General features: G+C 44.4%; 2 protein-coding genes across 12 annotated transcripts in view; both read left to right on the forward strand.

The window, feature by feature from the left end:
* LOC127001653 (beta-hexosaminidase subunit alpha-like) overlaps window positions 1-7088 on the forward strand; it is a 70095-nt gene extending 63007 nt beyond the window's left edge. For all 4 annotated transcript variants that reach the window (XM_050866617.1, XM_050866614.1, XM_050866616.1 and 1 more), the window contains 7 exons: window positions 595-733; window positions 1400-1497; window positions 1976-2056; window positions 2466-2639; window positions 3188-3386; window positions 3655-3856; window positions 4615-7088. In XM_050866617.1, the coding sequence (XP_050722574.1) occupies window positions 595-733; window positions 1400-1497; window positions 1976-2056; window positions 2466-2639; window positions 3188-3386; window positions 3655-3856; window positions 4615-5041 (1320 nt within the window). In that variant the 3' untranslated portion in view covers window positions 5042-7088. The remainder of the gene's footprint in view (window positions 1-594; window positions 734-1399; window positions 1498-1975; window positions 2057-2465; window positions 2640-3187; window positions 3387-3654; window positions 3857-4614) is intronic.
* Window positions 7089-9802: 2714 nt separating this feature from the next.
* The window catches only part of LOC127001659 (guanine nucleotide-binding protein G(I)/G(S)/G(T) subunit beta-1), a 76563-nt gene continuing 69125 nt past the window's right edge, over window positions 9803-17240 (forward strand). Inside the window, exons 1-2 of one of the 8 annotated variants that reach the window (XM_050866627.1) lie at window positions 9803-9904; window positions 11186-11409. The gene's annotated coding sequence lies outside the window, so the exon portion shown is untranslated. The other 7 variants (XM_050866629.1, XM_050866624.1, XM_050866625.1 and 4 more) reach the window with 7 other exon arrangements.

Here is a 17240-nt window from a genome sequence, read left to right on the forward strand (position 1 = left end):
ACCTCAAAAGTTACCATACGTCTTTATTCAGAAAAACTCATCTATGCTTCCTTATACTAATCAGCCTTTCTATATAACAAAGTGAAGGCTTTCTTTGTTCATTTATGCTATAGGTTTATGGATATCATGTGTTTGAAAATTCCCTAACTTAACCTAACCTAACAAAACTCCTAACAGTTACTGTAAGTCTTGACTCAGAAAAAACATCTATTCTTCCTTACTAAATGAGACTTTCTGTATAACATAATGAGTTCTTCCTGTGTTAATTTATGCCATAATTTGCCGCCTATCATGCGTTTGAAAATTCTTTAAATTTAACCTAATACAATAAAGCCCCGACCAGTTATTAACAGAGTACATCCACACTCTCTTCCTACCTACACCCTCCCCCCTCACTCTTTTTTTCTACAGTAAAGGAAGCAACTCAAGCGCAAAAACAAGTGCTCGCTCTTGTCATGACATTAAAGCGCTCTCATAAAAAATGCAGAGAAGAGTGGTCATTAGAGAGGACAATTTCAGCCCCCCCCTCCACTTACCAACACACCTTAACCTTGTTCTGTAGGTGTAATGAGCCTCCCCCTCCTCCTCCCCCAGGGCGCCTACACCCCCCGCCACGTATACACGCAGCGGGACGTGATGGACATCGTGGAGTTCGCGCGCTACCGAGGCATCCGCGTGATCCCCGAGTTCGACACCCCCGGCCACGCGCAGGGCTTCGGCAAGGCCTTCCCGCGTGAGTACCTGTTGCTGGGAGGGGGCGCACACACACACACACACACACACACACACACACACACACACACATATTCACTCCTAGCTTCTGCTGCTTCTATTGGTTATTATTATGTTTGTTTGTTTGTTTGTTTTTGTTTTTTAGGAATTCAACCAATACTTATCTTTACGGGGAAATATGGAAGATACCATGTAAGATTAGGCTTGTCACACACACACACACACACACACACACACACACACACACACACACACACCAGGGAATTATATGCATGAGAAAGTTGAGACAGGTTACATGACTCCACACATACATAGCCCCCTTGTTGTCACGCCCCGCCCCGCCCTGCTCATTATGTCCCTCGTCCCTCTCCTTCACCCCCCCTAACACTCACCAAGAGTAATATGAATGAGAAAGATGAGACAGGTTACATGACACCACACATACATAGCCCCCTTGTTGTCACGCCCCGCCCCGCCCTGCTCATTATGTCCCTCGTCCCTCTTCTTCACCCCCCTAACACTCACCAAAGAGTAATATGTATGAGAAAGATGAGACAGGTTACATGACACCAAACATACATAGGCCTTCTGTTATCATGCCCCCACCACCGTCCCTCCCACCCCGCTGACCCCGCTCATGTGTTCCTCTCCCTCCCCCCCTTCACAGACCTCCTGACGCCCTGCTACGGTGACGGCAAAACAGCGGGTACCCCCAACTACCCCTACCACGCCGCCTACGAAAATCTTGACCCCACTAATCCACAGGTGAGTCTTTATTTATTTATTTATTATTTTTTTTTTTTTTTTTGTGTGTGTGTGTGTGTGTGTGTGATTCTCGGTGAAAATATATTGTTCTGTTTTAAGTTTGGTTTCAGGTTGTGATTTTTTTTTTTTTTTTTTTTTGTGTGTGTGTAGGGGTGGGTGTACTTATCAGTTTGTCTTAATCTTATAATCATATGGAGCAATAGATGATGGAGTGAAACTACTACTACTACTACTACTACTACTACTACTACTATTACTACTACTACTACTACTACTACTACTACTACTGCTATTACTACTACTACGACTATTACTACTACTACCAACACCTCTACTACTTATACTACTACGACTACTACATCCATCATCACCACCAGCACGAATATTACCACTGATAATAATAATAATAATAATAATAATAATAATAATAATAATAATAATAATAATAATAGTAATAATAATGATGATTCCGTTTCAGGTGTACGACTTCCTGAAGGCTTTCCTGGTGGACCTGAAACACACCTTCGTGGACGGCTACATCCATATGGGCCTGGACGAGGTGTGTGTGTGTGTGTGTGTGTGTGTGTGTGTGTGTGTGTGTGTGTGTGTGTGTGTGTGTGGAGGGGAACAGATGTTTACATTTTTTTTTTCGTCATTATTTCATTCAACTTTTAAGTAGCGTGTGGGGGAGACAGGTGTTATCATTTTTTTTTCGTCTATTTTTTTTTAGTTCACCTTTGCATGTGTCGTGGCGTGGCATGTCTTCGGCAAGTGGTCCAGGTGTTCTAATGACGTTTTCTTTTCTATTCATTCAATTCTGGGCGGCGTGGCGTGGCGTGGCGCGTCATTCATGACTTTATTTTTACTCATTCAGTTTCAAGGGGAGTGGCGTTTCATGTCTTTTCGTGGTTCAGGTGATCTAATGACGTTTGCCTTTCACCCATTCCATTCCGGTTGTCGGCGTGCAGGTGTTCTTGCCGTGCTGGTCCAGCTCGCCGGTGGTGCGCGCCTTCATGGCCCGCCACAACTATACGGAGGTGCGCCAGGTGGAGCAGCACTACGTGGAGCGCGTCCTTGAGCTGGCCGACCTCACGCCGCTCAACTACATCACCTGGCAGGACCCGGCGGACCGGGGCACGGAGGTAACGGTCATGATTATATTGCTACTGTTTATAATAATAATAATAATAATAATAATAATAATAATAATAATAATAATAATAATACTACTACTACTACTACTACTACTACTACTACTACTACTACTACTACTACTACTACTTCTACTACTACTACTACTACTACTACTACTACTACTACTACTACTACTACTACTACTACTACTGCTACTTCTACTACTACTACTACTACTACTACTGCTGCTGCTGCTACTTCTACTACCACTATTACTGCTACTACTACTGCTACTTCTACTATCACTATTACTGCTACTACTACTACTAAGAAGAAGAAGAAGAAGAATGCTACTGCGACCACTGCTACTACTTCTAATACATATAATAATAATTAGTTATTTGCGTAATCTTTCAGTCATGCCCACACACGATGGAAATAACTCAATCATGATTGTGCAACCATGATTGCTAATGTATTAGGGCCTTTAAAGCTTCCCTCGTCCGCCGCTAGATGGCAGACTGCACCTTTTAAAGCTTCCCTCGTCCTCCGCCAGATGGCCAACACGAGCGTGGTGCAGGTGTGGAAGGACGTGTCTCTCTCGCCGTCCAAGATGCGCGGCTGGCGGGAGTACGTGAAGGACCTGACGGCGGCGGGCCACCAGGTGATCGTGTCCTCCTGCTGGTACATCAACTACATCACCTACGGCCAGGACTGGAAGAACTTCTACAAGTGTGACCCCACAGACTTCCAGGGTGAGTGGCGCTGGTGTGTGTGTGTGTGTGTGTGTGTTGGGGGTGTTGATCGTGGTACAGGTTATAGTAGTGTGTTGTTATAGATGTTGAAGATACATTGCCTTCACACACACACACACACACACACACACACACACACACACACACACACACACACACACACACACACACACACACACACACACACACACACACACACACACACACACACACACACACACACACACACCTGAACATTATTTTACCAGCACCTTCTCCTCGCCCGCAGGCACCCCGCAGCAGAAGGCGCTGGTGCTGGGCGGCGAGGCGGCCATGTGGGGCGAATACGTGGACGCCACCAACCTGCTGCCGAGGCTGTGGCCCAGGGCGTCTGCCGCGGCGGAGAGGCTGTGGTCCGTGCCGTTCAGCGAGGCGCCCTCCGTCGACATCGCCGCATACCGCCTCGACCAGCACCGATGCAGGATGCTCAGGTGAGGAATGGAAGGTGGAAGGAGGTACAAGGGGATGTTGGGTGGGGAGGGGAAGGGTGGGGAAGGCCAATGTAACGGAGATGAGCATCGAGGTCACGCGCAACTTTAGCGTAGGCCCCCGGCTTTACTCTTTACTACTACTACTACGACGACTACTACTACTGCTACTACTACTACTGCTGCTGCTTCTAATAATGCTACTAATACTACGACTACAACTACTACGACTGCGACTACTAATATTACTATGTCAATACATGCGCTAAAGGACAAAGATTCGGATATTCATGTCGCTTATGCTCCTTGTTTTACTGTATGGCTTTGAGACATGAACACTGAATAATTATTTGAAGAGGCAGATTGATACCTTTGATAATAAGTGCCTTCGCAATATCCCTGGAATGATCTGTCAAACCGACGAATACTCCGTGAGACTGATTCGAGGCCTATTACATGTATAGTCCGTGCACAGCCCTTTACACTGAGTCCGTGAACGCCAGCTCCGGCAATACAGCCATGTAGCACGCCACTCAGAAGCCGACGCTGCTCACCGGGTTGTTTCTATAAGAGACAATCCTGAGTGGAAGAGGCCAAGAGGACACCCCCGGAATTCGTGGCTTGAGGAAGTCATTGAAATATTCTGAGGATGGAAAGGTCTGCATGGAGACTTGCTCAGAAGGCAGGTGTCATAGGGTGGGTGAGGCGACGTGCCTCTTGGAGCATGCCCTTAATGACTGATTGATTGACTACTCCCCCAGGCGAGGCGTGTCGGCGCAGCCCATCCTAAACGGTTACTGCGGGGAGTGGGAGGTGCCTCAGGTGGTGACCATGTCCACGCCACCACCACCCACCACCACTACGACCACCACGACCACCACCACGCCGCCGCCCACCACTACCACCACCACCACCACGGAACCCCCCACCACCACCCCATCCACCACAACCCCTCCTTCCACCACTTCCACAACCACCACGCCCGCCACCACCACCACCACCACCACTACACCGGCCACACCAGCACCGACTGAAGCCCCTGCAGAAACTTTAGCAGGGGAGCAGACGCAGGGAGAGAGCCAGGGAGACCAGCCACCGCCCCCTGTCACCACCGCGACCCCCCCTACGGTGCCCCCTGCAGCAGACATTACCTTGAACGAGTCCACGGGTGACGCCAGTACGCGGTGAAGGAGGAAGAGGCACTAGGGCGACGATAACCACAGCAGGAGAAGCGCCAAGCCTTATCCTGCTCTTCCTCCTCTTCCCGTTCTCTTCCTTCCCTCCCCTCCTCCCTTCCTCCTCCTCCTCCTCCTCCTTAACCTTGACGACGATTACTACTGAAAAACCGCCAATCCTCCCCTTCTTTTCCTCCTCCTCCTCTTCTTCTTCACCGCCTTTCTCCTTTCCCCTTCCTTCCTTTCCTTGCTCGTGTCCCGAAGAGTCCTCTGAAGGTGCTCGCGGCCGCAACAAAACACGTGATAATTATAACATAGGTGTGTGTTTCTCATGTGGATGGGGAATGTTAATAATTCGTCTTGTAGTGAGGGATCGACAGCATTTTTTGTTAAGGGTTAGTGTTAAGAAAATAGCCATGTAACCCCCCTCCTCCCCCCCCCCCTCTTCCCGCCCCACAAACATCATACACCCATATTCATAAACTTATCATGTAGCGCCTCACTTCGCCTGTTTAAAAGTCTCTCGTAGATGTTTATGGGATGTTCATGGACTGTTTTGTGATCCTAGTATTAGTTTAACGGGGCTATTACACCGGGCAAATTTTCCGTGGATCTTCAGTCAAACCACGATTTCCGCTAGCGTGGTTCGCATTTGTTTCTTGTTATTGCTGCTGCTGCTGATGATGATGGTGAGTAATACCGTCGTCCATCGGTGAAATCTACCTTAAGGGGCTATTACACTGGGCAAATTTTCCGTGGATCTTCAGTCAAACCACGATTTCCGCTAGCGTGGTTCTCATTTGTTTCTTGTTATTGCTGCTGCTGATGATGATGATGGTGAGTAATACCGTCATCCTTCGGTGAAATCTACCTTAACTTTGGAAGATCGTGGACACGTCAGAAAACCACGGAAATATGAGAACCACGCCAGCGGAAATCGTGGTTTGACTGAAGATCCACGGAAAATTTGCCCCGCTGCGATTGGCACGGATTTAGCCTTTACTGGTAGCCTGGAAACATATACTCCCAGGTCTTTCTCTGCCTCTGTGGTGGATAGTGGAGTGTTTCCCGTGTGGTATTGGTGTCCTGGATATCCCCTCCCAAGGTATAGGACTTTACATTTTTCTTCATTGAATTGTAGCAGCCACTTTTTGTTCCATTCCTGTAGCTTGATGAGGTCTGACTGTAGGAAATCCGCAGTCAAGGGGTTAACACGACTTCTGCATCTTGAAGGGGAAAACCACCCATGAAAACCTGGTCAGTCTTCTCCGCGGCCTTGGAAAACAGTCGTATAGTGGGAGCCCGATGCGTTTAATAATATGGCCCATAATCCTATAGTAGCCTTATTACTCCCCCTCCCTCCCTCCCCCTTCTCACTGCTCCTCCTACAGCCTTTTCTTTACTCCATCTCTTTACTCCATCTCTCCCTATCACTCCTACTCATCCTCTTACTTATCCTTCACTTACTCTTTTTTTTCCTTCCATCTCTCCTACCTCTACTCATCCTCGTACTTACTCCTGCTCTTTTTTAATCCTTTTACTCATTCTCCTCCTATCCCTCCTCCTCCTCCTCCTCATCTTCCTTCCTGTTCCTCCTACCTCCCCTCCTCCTCCTCCTCCTAATCCTACTTATCCTTCTCTTACTCGTTATCTTATTCTCATTCTCCTCTTTTTTTTTTTTCTTTTAGTTCTTTCTCCTACTCCCATTCCTACTCCATTCTACTCTTACTTATCATATTCCTGCTCCTCCTTCATCCCATCTTCCTTCAGTTATGCTTTATCTTCACCATCCTTCCTTCCTCCCTTCCTGCCTTCCTTCCTTCCTTCCTTTCCTCCATCCATCCCTTTCTCAGCTTCTTCAATCCCATCACTGTGTTGTTTAGTGAATTCTGCATTTATTATTTTTATATTATTATTATTGCATATACTCAACATCAGTTCATAAGACCGTGAGAGAGAGAGAGAGACAGAGTGAGAGAGAGAGACGTTCGAATGTTACTTAGTAGTGTTGCCAGTCCCGTACGCAGCAACACCTCATACACAATAAAGTTTTGGCTACATCACTGTGTTTCTCGAGCATGGCAACACACGATCCTCTCGACGGAGATAAACACAATCCTTGCCCCTGATTATATAAACGTCGTATTATTATTTATTAACTGTCATGTGGCTAGTTTGCCATTTTAACCCGGTAGCAGCGACGGGCCAAATTTGTGCCATGATATAAACCTCCCAAAATAGATGATGCATAATCTGATCACAAATGCCTTGATATATATTATGAAATGGTTTGTATGAGGTTCTTTTTTCTCATTTTTCTCGCTTGGAGGAACCATTAAGAAACATGATCCCCGCTCCTACCGGATTAATTCCATTTTGGGGACGAAGTTATGGATTTTTTGACAGAATTAGATCGACATATTACAAACTCAGTCATGAAAAGTGGTGTAAAAAAATAATGAAGCCTTGAAAAACGGGTCAGAATAAATAAATCAGCCACACAATTGTTAATAAAGACTAATACGACGTCTGAACAGTCAGGCTTAAACTAGACTTAAGATTTGGTTACTATGGATATTAATTATTAAAACATTAGAAACCCTGATGATCGACGGACATAAGGTAAGAACGTGACCAATGGAATAAGCAATTAGTGTAAACTCAGCCAGAGGAAAATATTGTAGGAACCTTAACTGGCATAATGTTAGGTTTAGCTGATGATGATGTTAACTTTTTGCAGTGTTTACTAAAATGCAGACCGATGAAAGCAAGGGAGAATAGATAAATGATATATACTGATCAGGACGTAAGTATAGCTAGTGTAAGTAATAGACTGATCAGGCTGTAAGTTGTGTAATAGACTGATCAGGACGTAAGTAGTGTAACAGACTGGTCAGGACGTAAGTAGTGTAAGTAATAGACTGATCAGGACGTAAGTAGTGTAAGTACTTTCTTTGCGTTTCCTTACAAGGGGCAACCATTTGATCGTTTCCACAAAGACTGTACCGTTGGAAATAGAGAGAATACAGAGCTCGGTGACAGCGGTAATAAGGAAGGAAATGAGAGAAAAATAAAATAGAGAGAGAGAGAGGACATGTCGGTGAGCGATAAGGAAGGAAATGAGAGGAAAACAAAGTAGATAATACAGAGCTCGATGACAGTGGTAATAAGGAAGGAAATGAGAGGAAAATAAAATAGAGGGAGAGGACAGCAGGTCGGTGAGCGGTAAGGAAGGAAATGAGAGGAAAACAAAATAGAGAGAATACAGAGCTCGATGACAGCGGTAATAAGGAAGGAAATGAGAGAAAAATAAAAGAGAGAATAGAAAGCTCGGTGACATGGGTAAGGAAGGGTATGAGAGATAAATAAAATGGAAACAAAAGCTCGGTGACAGGGGTGAGGAAGGATATAAGAGCTGAATAAAGCAGAAATAATAGACAGCTCAGTGACAGCGGCGATGAAGAAAATAAGGGTAGAATGAACCGGTTAAATATGTTGTGTTAACCTTTGCCTGATTTTTTAAACGTTGTATTAGTTTCCATCAACAATATTGCAGCTGATTTGTTTCTTTGTTTTTTGTTTGGACCCGTTTTTCAAGGCGCGGTCAGTTGGTTTTGTTAATTTTTCTACATCATTTTTTTATTGAGTTTGTACTATGTCGTCTTTGTGAAAATCTAACCCTTCTAACTAACTCTTCATGGGAATTAAAAAGACAAACTAGCCATACAACTGTTAATAAATACTAATACGACGTTTAAAAAGTCTGTTAAATGTTATTCATGAGCAGAGGAAAATGCATTAGGGAGAAATATATTTTGACGCTGATAAGCCAAAGGAATCTACTGATAACTGAAGAACTGCCTTAGGTGGTAAACAAGCTCAGTAGAATATGGAACACCTGAGCTAATCCCTTCCCGAGTATTGATCAAGATAGTCCACACCCACCTGTTTATTCATTATATTATTTGTAACCCCTTTTTATTCTTCTCACTTTACTCTATCTTCTTTTCACATCCACGTCTGCTCATCGAGGGGACTCTTCAGGTATGTATATGTATAGATATGTATATGTAGGGTATGTATAGGGAGTGTATACATTATCTCCTAAAGTCTAAACAATACACAGGTCGCATCTTATAGAAATGACGACGCACAGTTTTCGTGGTTTTATCAATATTACGGTGGTTCTGTCCATATCACCTTTGACTACTAATTAAATGATTTCTATCCATTAACTCGCCTTGTGGTTTTTTATTGCAATGGAGGCAGTCAAGGACATACAAGAGCGTAAGGAAACAATAAAATAATTAATAAAAGCCCGCAAAACGCTGCTCCTTCCGAGAGTAAATACAAGTTCCAAAGATAGGCTGGAGAGGTGTCTTAAATTAATATAGTCCCCTCTTGAAAGTGTCCAAGAGAGAGAGAGAGAGAGAGAGAGAGAGAGAGAGAGAGAGAGAGAGAATTTAGTTCCAATGATGCGGAAATCACTTTACGTAGGTCATAGTGTGGTGGATTTTTTTTTCAGCTCATGTCTGTTCTGAAGAAGAAAGAAAAAGTACAAGGATGAAACTTCACACCCTTGAGCAAGTTCTCTCTCTCTCTCTCTCTCTCTCTCTCTCTGGCATAGCAAATAACGCATATCTGGCCCCTATCACATAACAATAAATGGAAACAACTAACATTAAGCATCAAGCAACATAAAGTTAAGTTGCGACACAAGAAGGCAACAATATGTATTAGGCGACGGGGGGATTACTTTTAAGCTCGTCATCTCTCGGCATTAGTTCACAAATGTCAGAGTGATCAGGTGGCGGTGAAGGGGTGGCCTCTAACCCTCTTATTTCTGACAATACCCACGAGCTCCCACCAACAAGACGTGTGTAGGGCGGCCCCGTCTGTAGCCTTTATTTCCAGCGCGCCCTTTTCCTCGTTATTATTTCCGTTATCAAGCAGTGGAGGCCAAGGAACAGCTGGTTTTCTGTGGTGGCAGCGGATCACCATTTTCTACCATGGGAGGGTGTGGTGAGGCAGGACAACTCAAATGTCTCGAAACGGATCCAGTTTTACTTAGGGCTCGTCGTTTCCCGTTGACCAGCATCTCTTGTAATCGTTCTTTGATAAATTTTGCATGTGGTTTAATGGCGGATATTAGGGTTTAAAGACGTGAGTGGAAGTATTAGTGGAAAAGACAAGGTTTGCTCCGCGTATAAGTCTCGTTGGCAGCGGGTCTGTGGAGGGTCGGGACGCAGTGTTGCCGCGCCGACACCTGAAAAGCGAGGAAAATCGGGAGGCTCGGGCGAGGAAATTCTGTAGAAATATCGGGAGGCAGAGCCGCAGCGAGGGACGAGCAATCTCCTTTATTATGGGGAGATGGTTTAATTCAATAAGTTTTCTTTTTGCCTGGGTGTATATGTGGAGGTAATTCCCTAATCGAAATGTTTGTTGCCCCCTTAATAGGCCGAGCAACTGTAAATGTGTGAATTACCCGGTGGTGCCGCCTGTTTACATATATTATTGTGCCTGTCCATGTTGTAATTAATAGTCGTTGGCAGTGATGAAAGCCAGTGCAACATGTTCTCACACAAAAATGATCTGTGAAATTTTACAATATAACAGTCCCTGTGACAGCATGCATGACATTTGATGCTGTTAAACAATGCTCGTGTGGTAATAAAAATCAACTCAATCCCACATCTTTCATCTGAATAAGCAGTAGCATACTTGTGGTTGTCCCCCATTGAATACGAAAAGGACTTAGTGTTAAAAGTCTCGGTCACTAACTTAGGAAACAAATTATAATAAATAGAAAACTCTGTAGCTATTATAAAAAAAAGGAAGGAACGTTAGTATATGTTTCAGCACGGAGAATAACTGTTCTTTATATGTTCATTGATGTAGATAGATGAACTGGGGCTATAGGAAGCGAGCAAAACCTCTCTATCAAGGTAAATTTTGAAGGCGGCGCCACGAGGAAACACACGAGTGGGAGAGTCGGCATTCGGCAACCTTGTTCAAAATGGCGACCGGGGTGTAGGGAAGCGGCCTGCCCATAGCCAGTCAGTCTAGAGGATAATTAAGGCCCCATGCGTGGCTTGTGACGGGAAAAGTGTCGACCAGTGCCACGTACAGCGACTGCATGCTTTGTGTGACCCTGCAGGAGGCCCCGTCAGTAGGCGTGTGAGTGCGTGCGTGTGTGTCTACATGAGGAGCCCCGCGCTTCTGCTGCAAGGTGTTGGGTGAATAAGACTGGACTAAGCCACACGCACACACAAGGATAAATTAGTCAAGGAATAAAGAAGGGAGCAACGCCACAACCACCTGATTGGCCCCAGTGAGGATTTCCATGGATCAAGGCCCGGCTGTTGTGTTCCAATAAGACAGGTAAACAGCACTAATTGGCCCTGTCTACCTGGCTCTCTACAGGTGTATCTGGGGTGTTTTGGGTTATTTAATCTATGCCTGGGTGGGTTTTGTGTGTTCTTCCTCCCTAAGTTTATCTCAGCAATGCATTAGTGCAGAGATGACAGAAGTTAACACACACACACACACACACCTATCACATACATCCCACCTCCTCTCCCCTCACCCATGCACCCCACCTCTCCCCATCTTCAACACCCAACTCACCCCTTTCCCCTCTCCCATGCACGCCACCTCTCCCGATCTCCCAACCCACCCCCTTTCCTCACACATTCACCCCCCCCCCCTCACCTGCCCTGTGTACCCACTACCCATGGACAGGATTATTAAGTGGTCCTGTAACCTGCTCAACCAGCTGTACCATGGAGAGGTCCAGTTCAGTGCTACACAGACATAAGAGTGTAGCAATACCCTGTTTGGCTTGTCATGGAACACACACACACACACACACACACATTAGGGTTACAAGGTGTGATGGTTATGTGGGATGTTGGATTTATTTATCTTTGTAATTAGATCAATACCTTCAAGTAGAGTGTAGTTCATGAATTATAAAAATGAAGAATATAAGTACTCTCAAAATGGATAATTACTATTAGGGAAGTATTTCATTTATGTTTAATTGTTATTTTTTATACACCTATTTATATGGTTTGTAGTTGGTTTGCAAAGACATCCATCAGGATCCACAGCTGAAAGGATTTCTGTTGATTTTAATCCTCAGATATTGCAGTTTGTAATATTTCCAACTTTATTGGACCATTAGTGTGATGGTGATTGGTGTAATCACATGCAAACCATCAGCTAGTTTCTATACAACTCATAATTTATGCATACTATACACTGACCAGCCCTGGGATGGCAAACTCAGGAGGGTCATCAACTGAGTGAACAAGATGTCGATTGGTGTGGTCATGTCAGATTCCCTGGGGCAAAGCTTAACCTCCCTTGGCTACCTTCCTAATGACTTATAAAAAAATCCTAAGCAGGTGATTTCTTGAAGAAAAAACAAGTATGTACACACACACACACACACACACACACACACACACACTCAAGAGGCCATGGAAGGAAGATGAAAAAGGATGCCTGTAGAAGAGATATTAAGAAGAACAGCTTTCCACCAAAAAACAGTGGAGGCCTGAAAAAGGCTGTGGTCCATGCAAAGACGATTCATGAATTCAAGACAAAGTTAATTATTGTAGGTACAGAGATGAGATTGTATGAGCATAGCTTCTTTCCCATATATCACAAGTAGGTAAATACACACACACACACACACTTATACCCACAAAACACATGTATACCTCTATATCTGTTAGGTTTTGGTCAGCTGTCACTGCTTCAGTAGAAGTGGTGACGGATGTTTAGCCTACGGACAAATAGAATGTCATGGCACTGATGGACAGGTGGAGGCAGGGCAACATGGATGTTCATGTTGGTTGTGGTGTTTATCCAGCTTTAGGATGTTACGTTGACTTTTTAGATTCATAAAGAGTCAAATGATTTCTTCCATGGAAGGAGAGGGAAAGTAATAATTTTCATTGTAGCTTTGATGTATTCTTAATTATTACTGGCAGTTCAGATAGTGTTTACCAAAATTATTTGGCAATGATGACCCTGTTTTGTCTTGTGAGGTGTTGTTTTCCTTCTTGTGGTCCATTACAGGACTGAACTGTCTTATGAGAAAAAAATATGGCAGGAGGTTAGATGTGGAAGGCAGCAAAAGGAGGGCACAGGGCACCCCATTACATGCCAGCTTGTAGGGGTCAGGAGGACTTGTGACTCTCACAATTATTATGTGAAATGCTGCAAAACCTGTTGTAGGAATACTTGTAACCCCCTACTGCTTATTTTTCCTACTGCCATGGAAAGGAAAAGTCCTGCTTAGGCTAGTGGGGCTGTTTAGGAATTTGAGGTTCTTACTCAGAAGACAGATGGCATCCAGGAGACTACAACTTGTAAATGCAGTAATTGTTTTCTTCAAAGGGGGATCACAAAACTATAGACTTTTACCTGCATGCCAAAAGCTGATAAGCTACCTCAGATTTGTTTATTGTTTTCATCAGTGTTTATTTTCATTGTTCTTTTAATATTATTTAATTTTGATTTATTATTTAGTTCATGTGAGGAGGACTGAGCTCTTGAATATAGGTTTTCTGGAATGGTATTGGTGGTTGGTCTAAGTTCATTCTGGTGCGGGTAATTTTTTTTATTAAGTAAAGATAAAGTTGGGGGCATACGCTATTGCTGCACGCAACCTCAGTGCTCATCTCTGTCCCACTGGCCCTTGAACCTGTGGTGGGTGTAATCATGGCATGTTGACTAAAACCCTCCTTCCAATACATCTCAGCTATTTACATCTATTTATTACACACCTATTGCTGATTCAGCCAAAATTTAGAGTTGTTTTGCTGCAAAGGGAGGCAGATAGATACTAAAGAAACTTAAGAAAGTGTACTAACAAAAAGACTAGTAAAAATTACATATACATATTGTCATATAAAATGGGATAGAGAAAAACATGCCTACTTGTAGAGCTCTTTATCTCAAACTTTTGTTGTGCACATGGACCCTGGTGTACAGTAAAGTGAAGGTATCAAGACACCTCTCCAACAAGAAATGTCCCTCCCTTTTGGCCACTCAGACTATCTCCTTTTTACAGAAGCAGTGCTTAACAGGCTCCTTTTATTATATATATATATATATATATATATATATATATATATATATATATATATATATATATATATATATATATATATATATTTTTTTTTTTATGGCTTTATTTACTTTTGCCCTTAAGCCTCTTACATTGCTGTAAAAAAAAATGCATGGTGCTAGCGGCATGTTATTTGAAAAATAAAGAAATCCTCCTTACTTTCCCATGAAGCTAGGCATATTTTATTGACACTGAGCATGTATCATGGGAGGTTATGTCGCTCCTCAGGCCAGGTTTCAAAAGTTGTAAATAGTAGTCGACCCAGAAGTCTTGTTATTGCAGGTTACTACCCTCGGTTACAAATAGTCTTAAAATATACCATCCACAAACTGATGATGCAAAGCCCTCCAAGCTTGTGACATGCATGTTAATCCCTCCCATGAGCTGTTAGCAGATTTTGCTGGGGTCAAAACTGGAATACCTCATGGCAGGTCTTTCCTGTCAGTGCCAGGCAGAGGCAAACACCACGTACGTCACTGTCTTACATGAAGTGGTTGATGTCATGTAGTATAGTCATGTTTTTAAAGCTTCACAGGAGTTTTGGCTTGCTTACCCTCTGCCCATGACAATATCAGATGCCTGAGTTGCATGACAAGTAGTGGGTGGGTTATGCTCCTTGCATTATTCATATTAACGGGTCACCTCTGTTCTTTAAGGGCCAGGAATCGATTGGGATGAAGGTTTGCCATAAGATTATTGAAACTGTGTGTCCTTGTGGTCTGTTTTCTACAGGGTGGACTCAGTCACTTCTCAGCTACATAGTGTAGCTTCCTGATTGTGGGACACAGTTCTCAGCCCTGAGTAAGCTGAATATAAAGTGTATATCTTATTCCCATGGTAGATAATGGAATATTTGTTGTCATATTAGAACCATGCAAAAGACATTCATGTAAAATTTTATCTATTTATTTATTTATTTATTTTTCTTTTTTTTTTAGAATAGGGTACAGTATCCTTCATAACATTTAAAAATTATAGTAACATGTGTGGACTTGTGTACTAAAAAGTATTTACTCCAGTTACGTATATAAAGCCTGGCCTACGTCACCTTCCCAGTTTAGTCAGCATGTAGATAAAAATTTATAATGAACAGTGATAAGGTTCTGTATCTTATCAGACAGCCATGAACTCAACAAAATTAAAAATGTTTTGCTGTGTCAGTGTGTGGTGTGTTGTTGAGGTGCAAAACTGCTATCACCAGGGGGTGTAACATACTTGCAGAATATTTTGTGAAATATATTTTGTTCATGATACAGCTGTAGCAACAAGGCTGAGAGGTTGTTTACTCACCATGGCTAGGTATACTACAGTAATTCATAGATAAAGGCATCCATATTGACTTCACTTGATTGGAGCTGACCTCTTAAACTGTGAAATGTTTATAGTCTAGAAACTGTGTACATATTTTAATTAGAGATGGAAAATTAGTACAGGCTACCACATGCTATTAAAAGCTGTATGAAAACCAAGACATTAGGATGCATAATTTATATTAATATCCAACACTTATATTATTTAGCCACTGTTAATTCACCCAGGTGATATGGATATGAATCATACATAACTTGTAATATCACAGCTTCTAATTAAGGGGGAGACGAGAAAGGTGCCATCCATCCCGGCAGCCGATGCCTAATTTGTTTTATCTTTACCCGGTAATGATAATTAGCCTACATCCTGAGGCGCCTTCCTAATTGTAAATTCGAATTCCCGCGCGCAAATACCACCATGCCATGGCGCGCCTTCTTTATGATAGAGGGAGGATTCGCGAAATTCCCCGCCCTTCACACTGCACCGTATTCATTATTAGCCCCTTTGGACTGATTGGTTAGCGGAAATAGAGCGGCCTGGCCTTGCTTGGTCACATGGGACTATATAGGCCTAGGCGAGGGGAAGACTTGCTTCTATGGGTGATGGAAGGAAGGAAGCGAAAAGAAACGCCTGGCCCGAAATATCTCAAGGGTGGGTGGAACTGGAAATATCAGGCCGAGGGTGGGGTATTTGCGTATGTGGGTGGAGGAAAGAATTAAGACAGTCAGGCAGAGAGGCAGCAAGAAACACGCCCGGTCCGAAATATCTGTAGTGCGCGCGGAAAGTCTGTGGCCGGGAGGAAATATCCGTAGAAAGTGAGTAAAATCTGTGGAGGCGGCAACAGTGTGGTGACGTCAGGCGCACGGGGCCGTCAGGTAAGCCAGCACGGACTCAACCCCGCCTTGGCTCATTATTATCATAATTAGAAAAAGACCATTTTCCCCCCAAATCACAAGTCCAAGACCACCGCGGAGGGCACGGAGGCGTTGGATGCATGTGTCCCTGAGTCGTGTCCTGCCCTGTGGAGTCTGCCGGCGTGAGTAAGGCGTCCAAAGGCGTGAAATAAGAGCGTCTCCCCTGGGCTGGGTGGGAAATCGATCCAAAACACTGAGGAGAGGAGTGGCTGGGCGGCGTTCATGTTTCGAGAGTGGCGGTGCGTTCGGCGGAGATCGTACGGGGCCGTATTAGAGTAGGTATGCCCGCCTCCTGCCTCCAGACATAACCCAGGGGCTCCGCTAGTGTCCTCGGCAGGGTGTCCAGGGGCCGAGAGAGCCGCCGGGACCGTGGGGAGAGGGCGGAAACCCGTGTCAGGAGAGGTTTGTTGTGCTGGGGGTCTGGTGCTGCGGCGGCCATGTTCCCTGGCTACCTCCTGTCAAGTGCTGCTGTGATTAAGGCTTTCAGGCCTGCTTGTGCTGCTCTCGCCATCCTGCTGGCCCCTTAGAACACTCGAGTTGGCGTAGGTGTGTGTGTCTGTCGGCAGGAGAGGGAGGGAGAGAGCTGGACTTGTGCGGGAGAGGTGAGGAAGTGCAGTGTGGGAGTGGCCGAGTGCAAGGGCATCCTGGATTGCCTCATACCTCATACCCAGCGGTTTCTCCTTCACGCTGCTGCCCTCAGCCTCAGGACACCTGCCTTGCTGCTGTATTAGTGGTTATTACATGTGGTTCGTCCTGCACGCCAGCATCTGAGGTGGATGTGCCTCCAGACCCACGGCCCATGTCACCGGGGTTAGGATGGGTGTAGTGGCGTGAACTTCCTGGTT

The sequence above is a fragment of the Eriocheir sinensis genome, chromosome 21 (assembly GCF_024679095.1).
Source record: "Eriocheir sinensis breed Jianghai 21 chromosome 21, ASM2467909v1, whole genome shotgun sequence".
NCBI classification, from domain to species: domain Eukaryota; kingdom Metazoa; phylum Arthropoda; class Malacostraca; order Decapoda; family Varunidae; genus Eriocheir; species Eriocheir sinensis.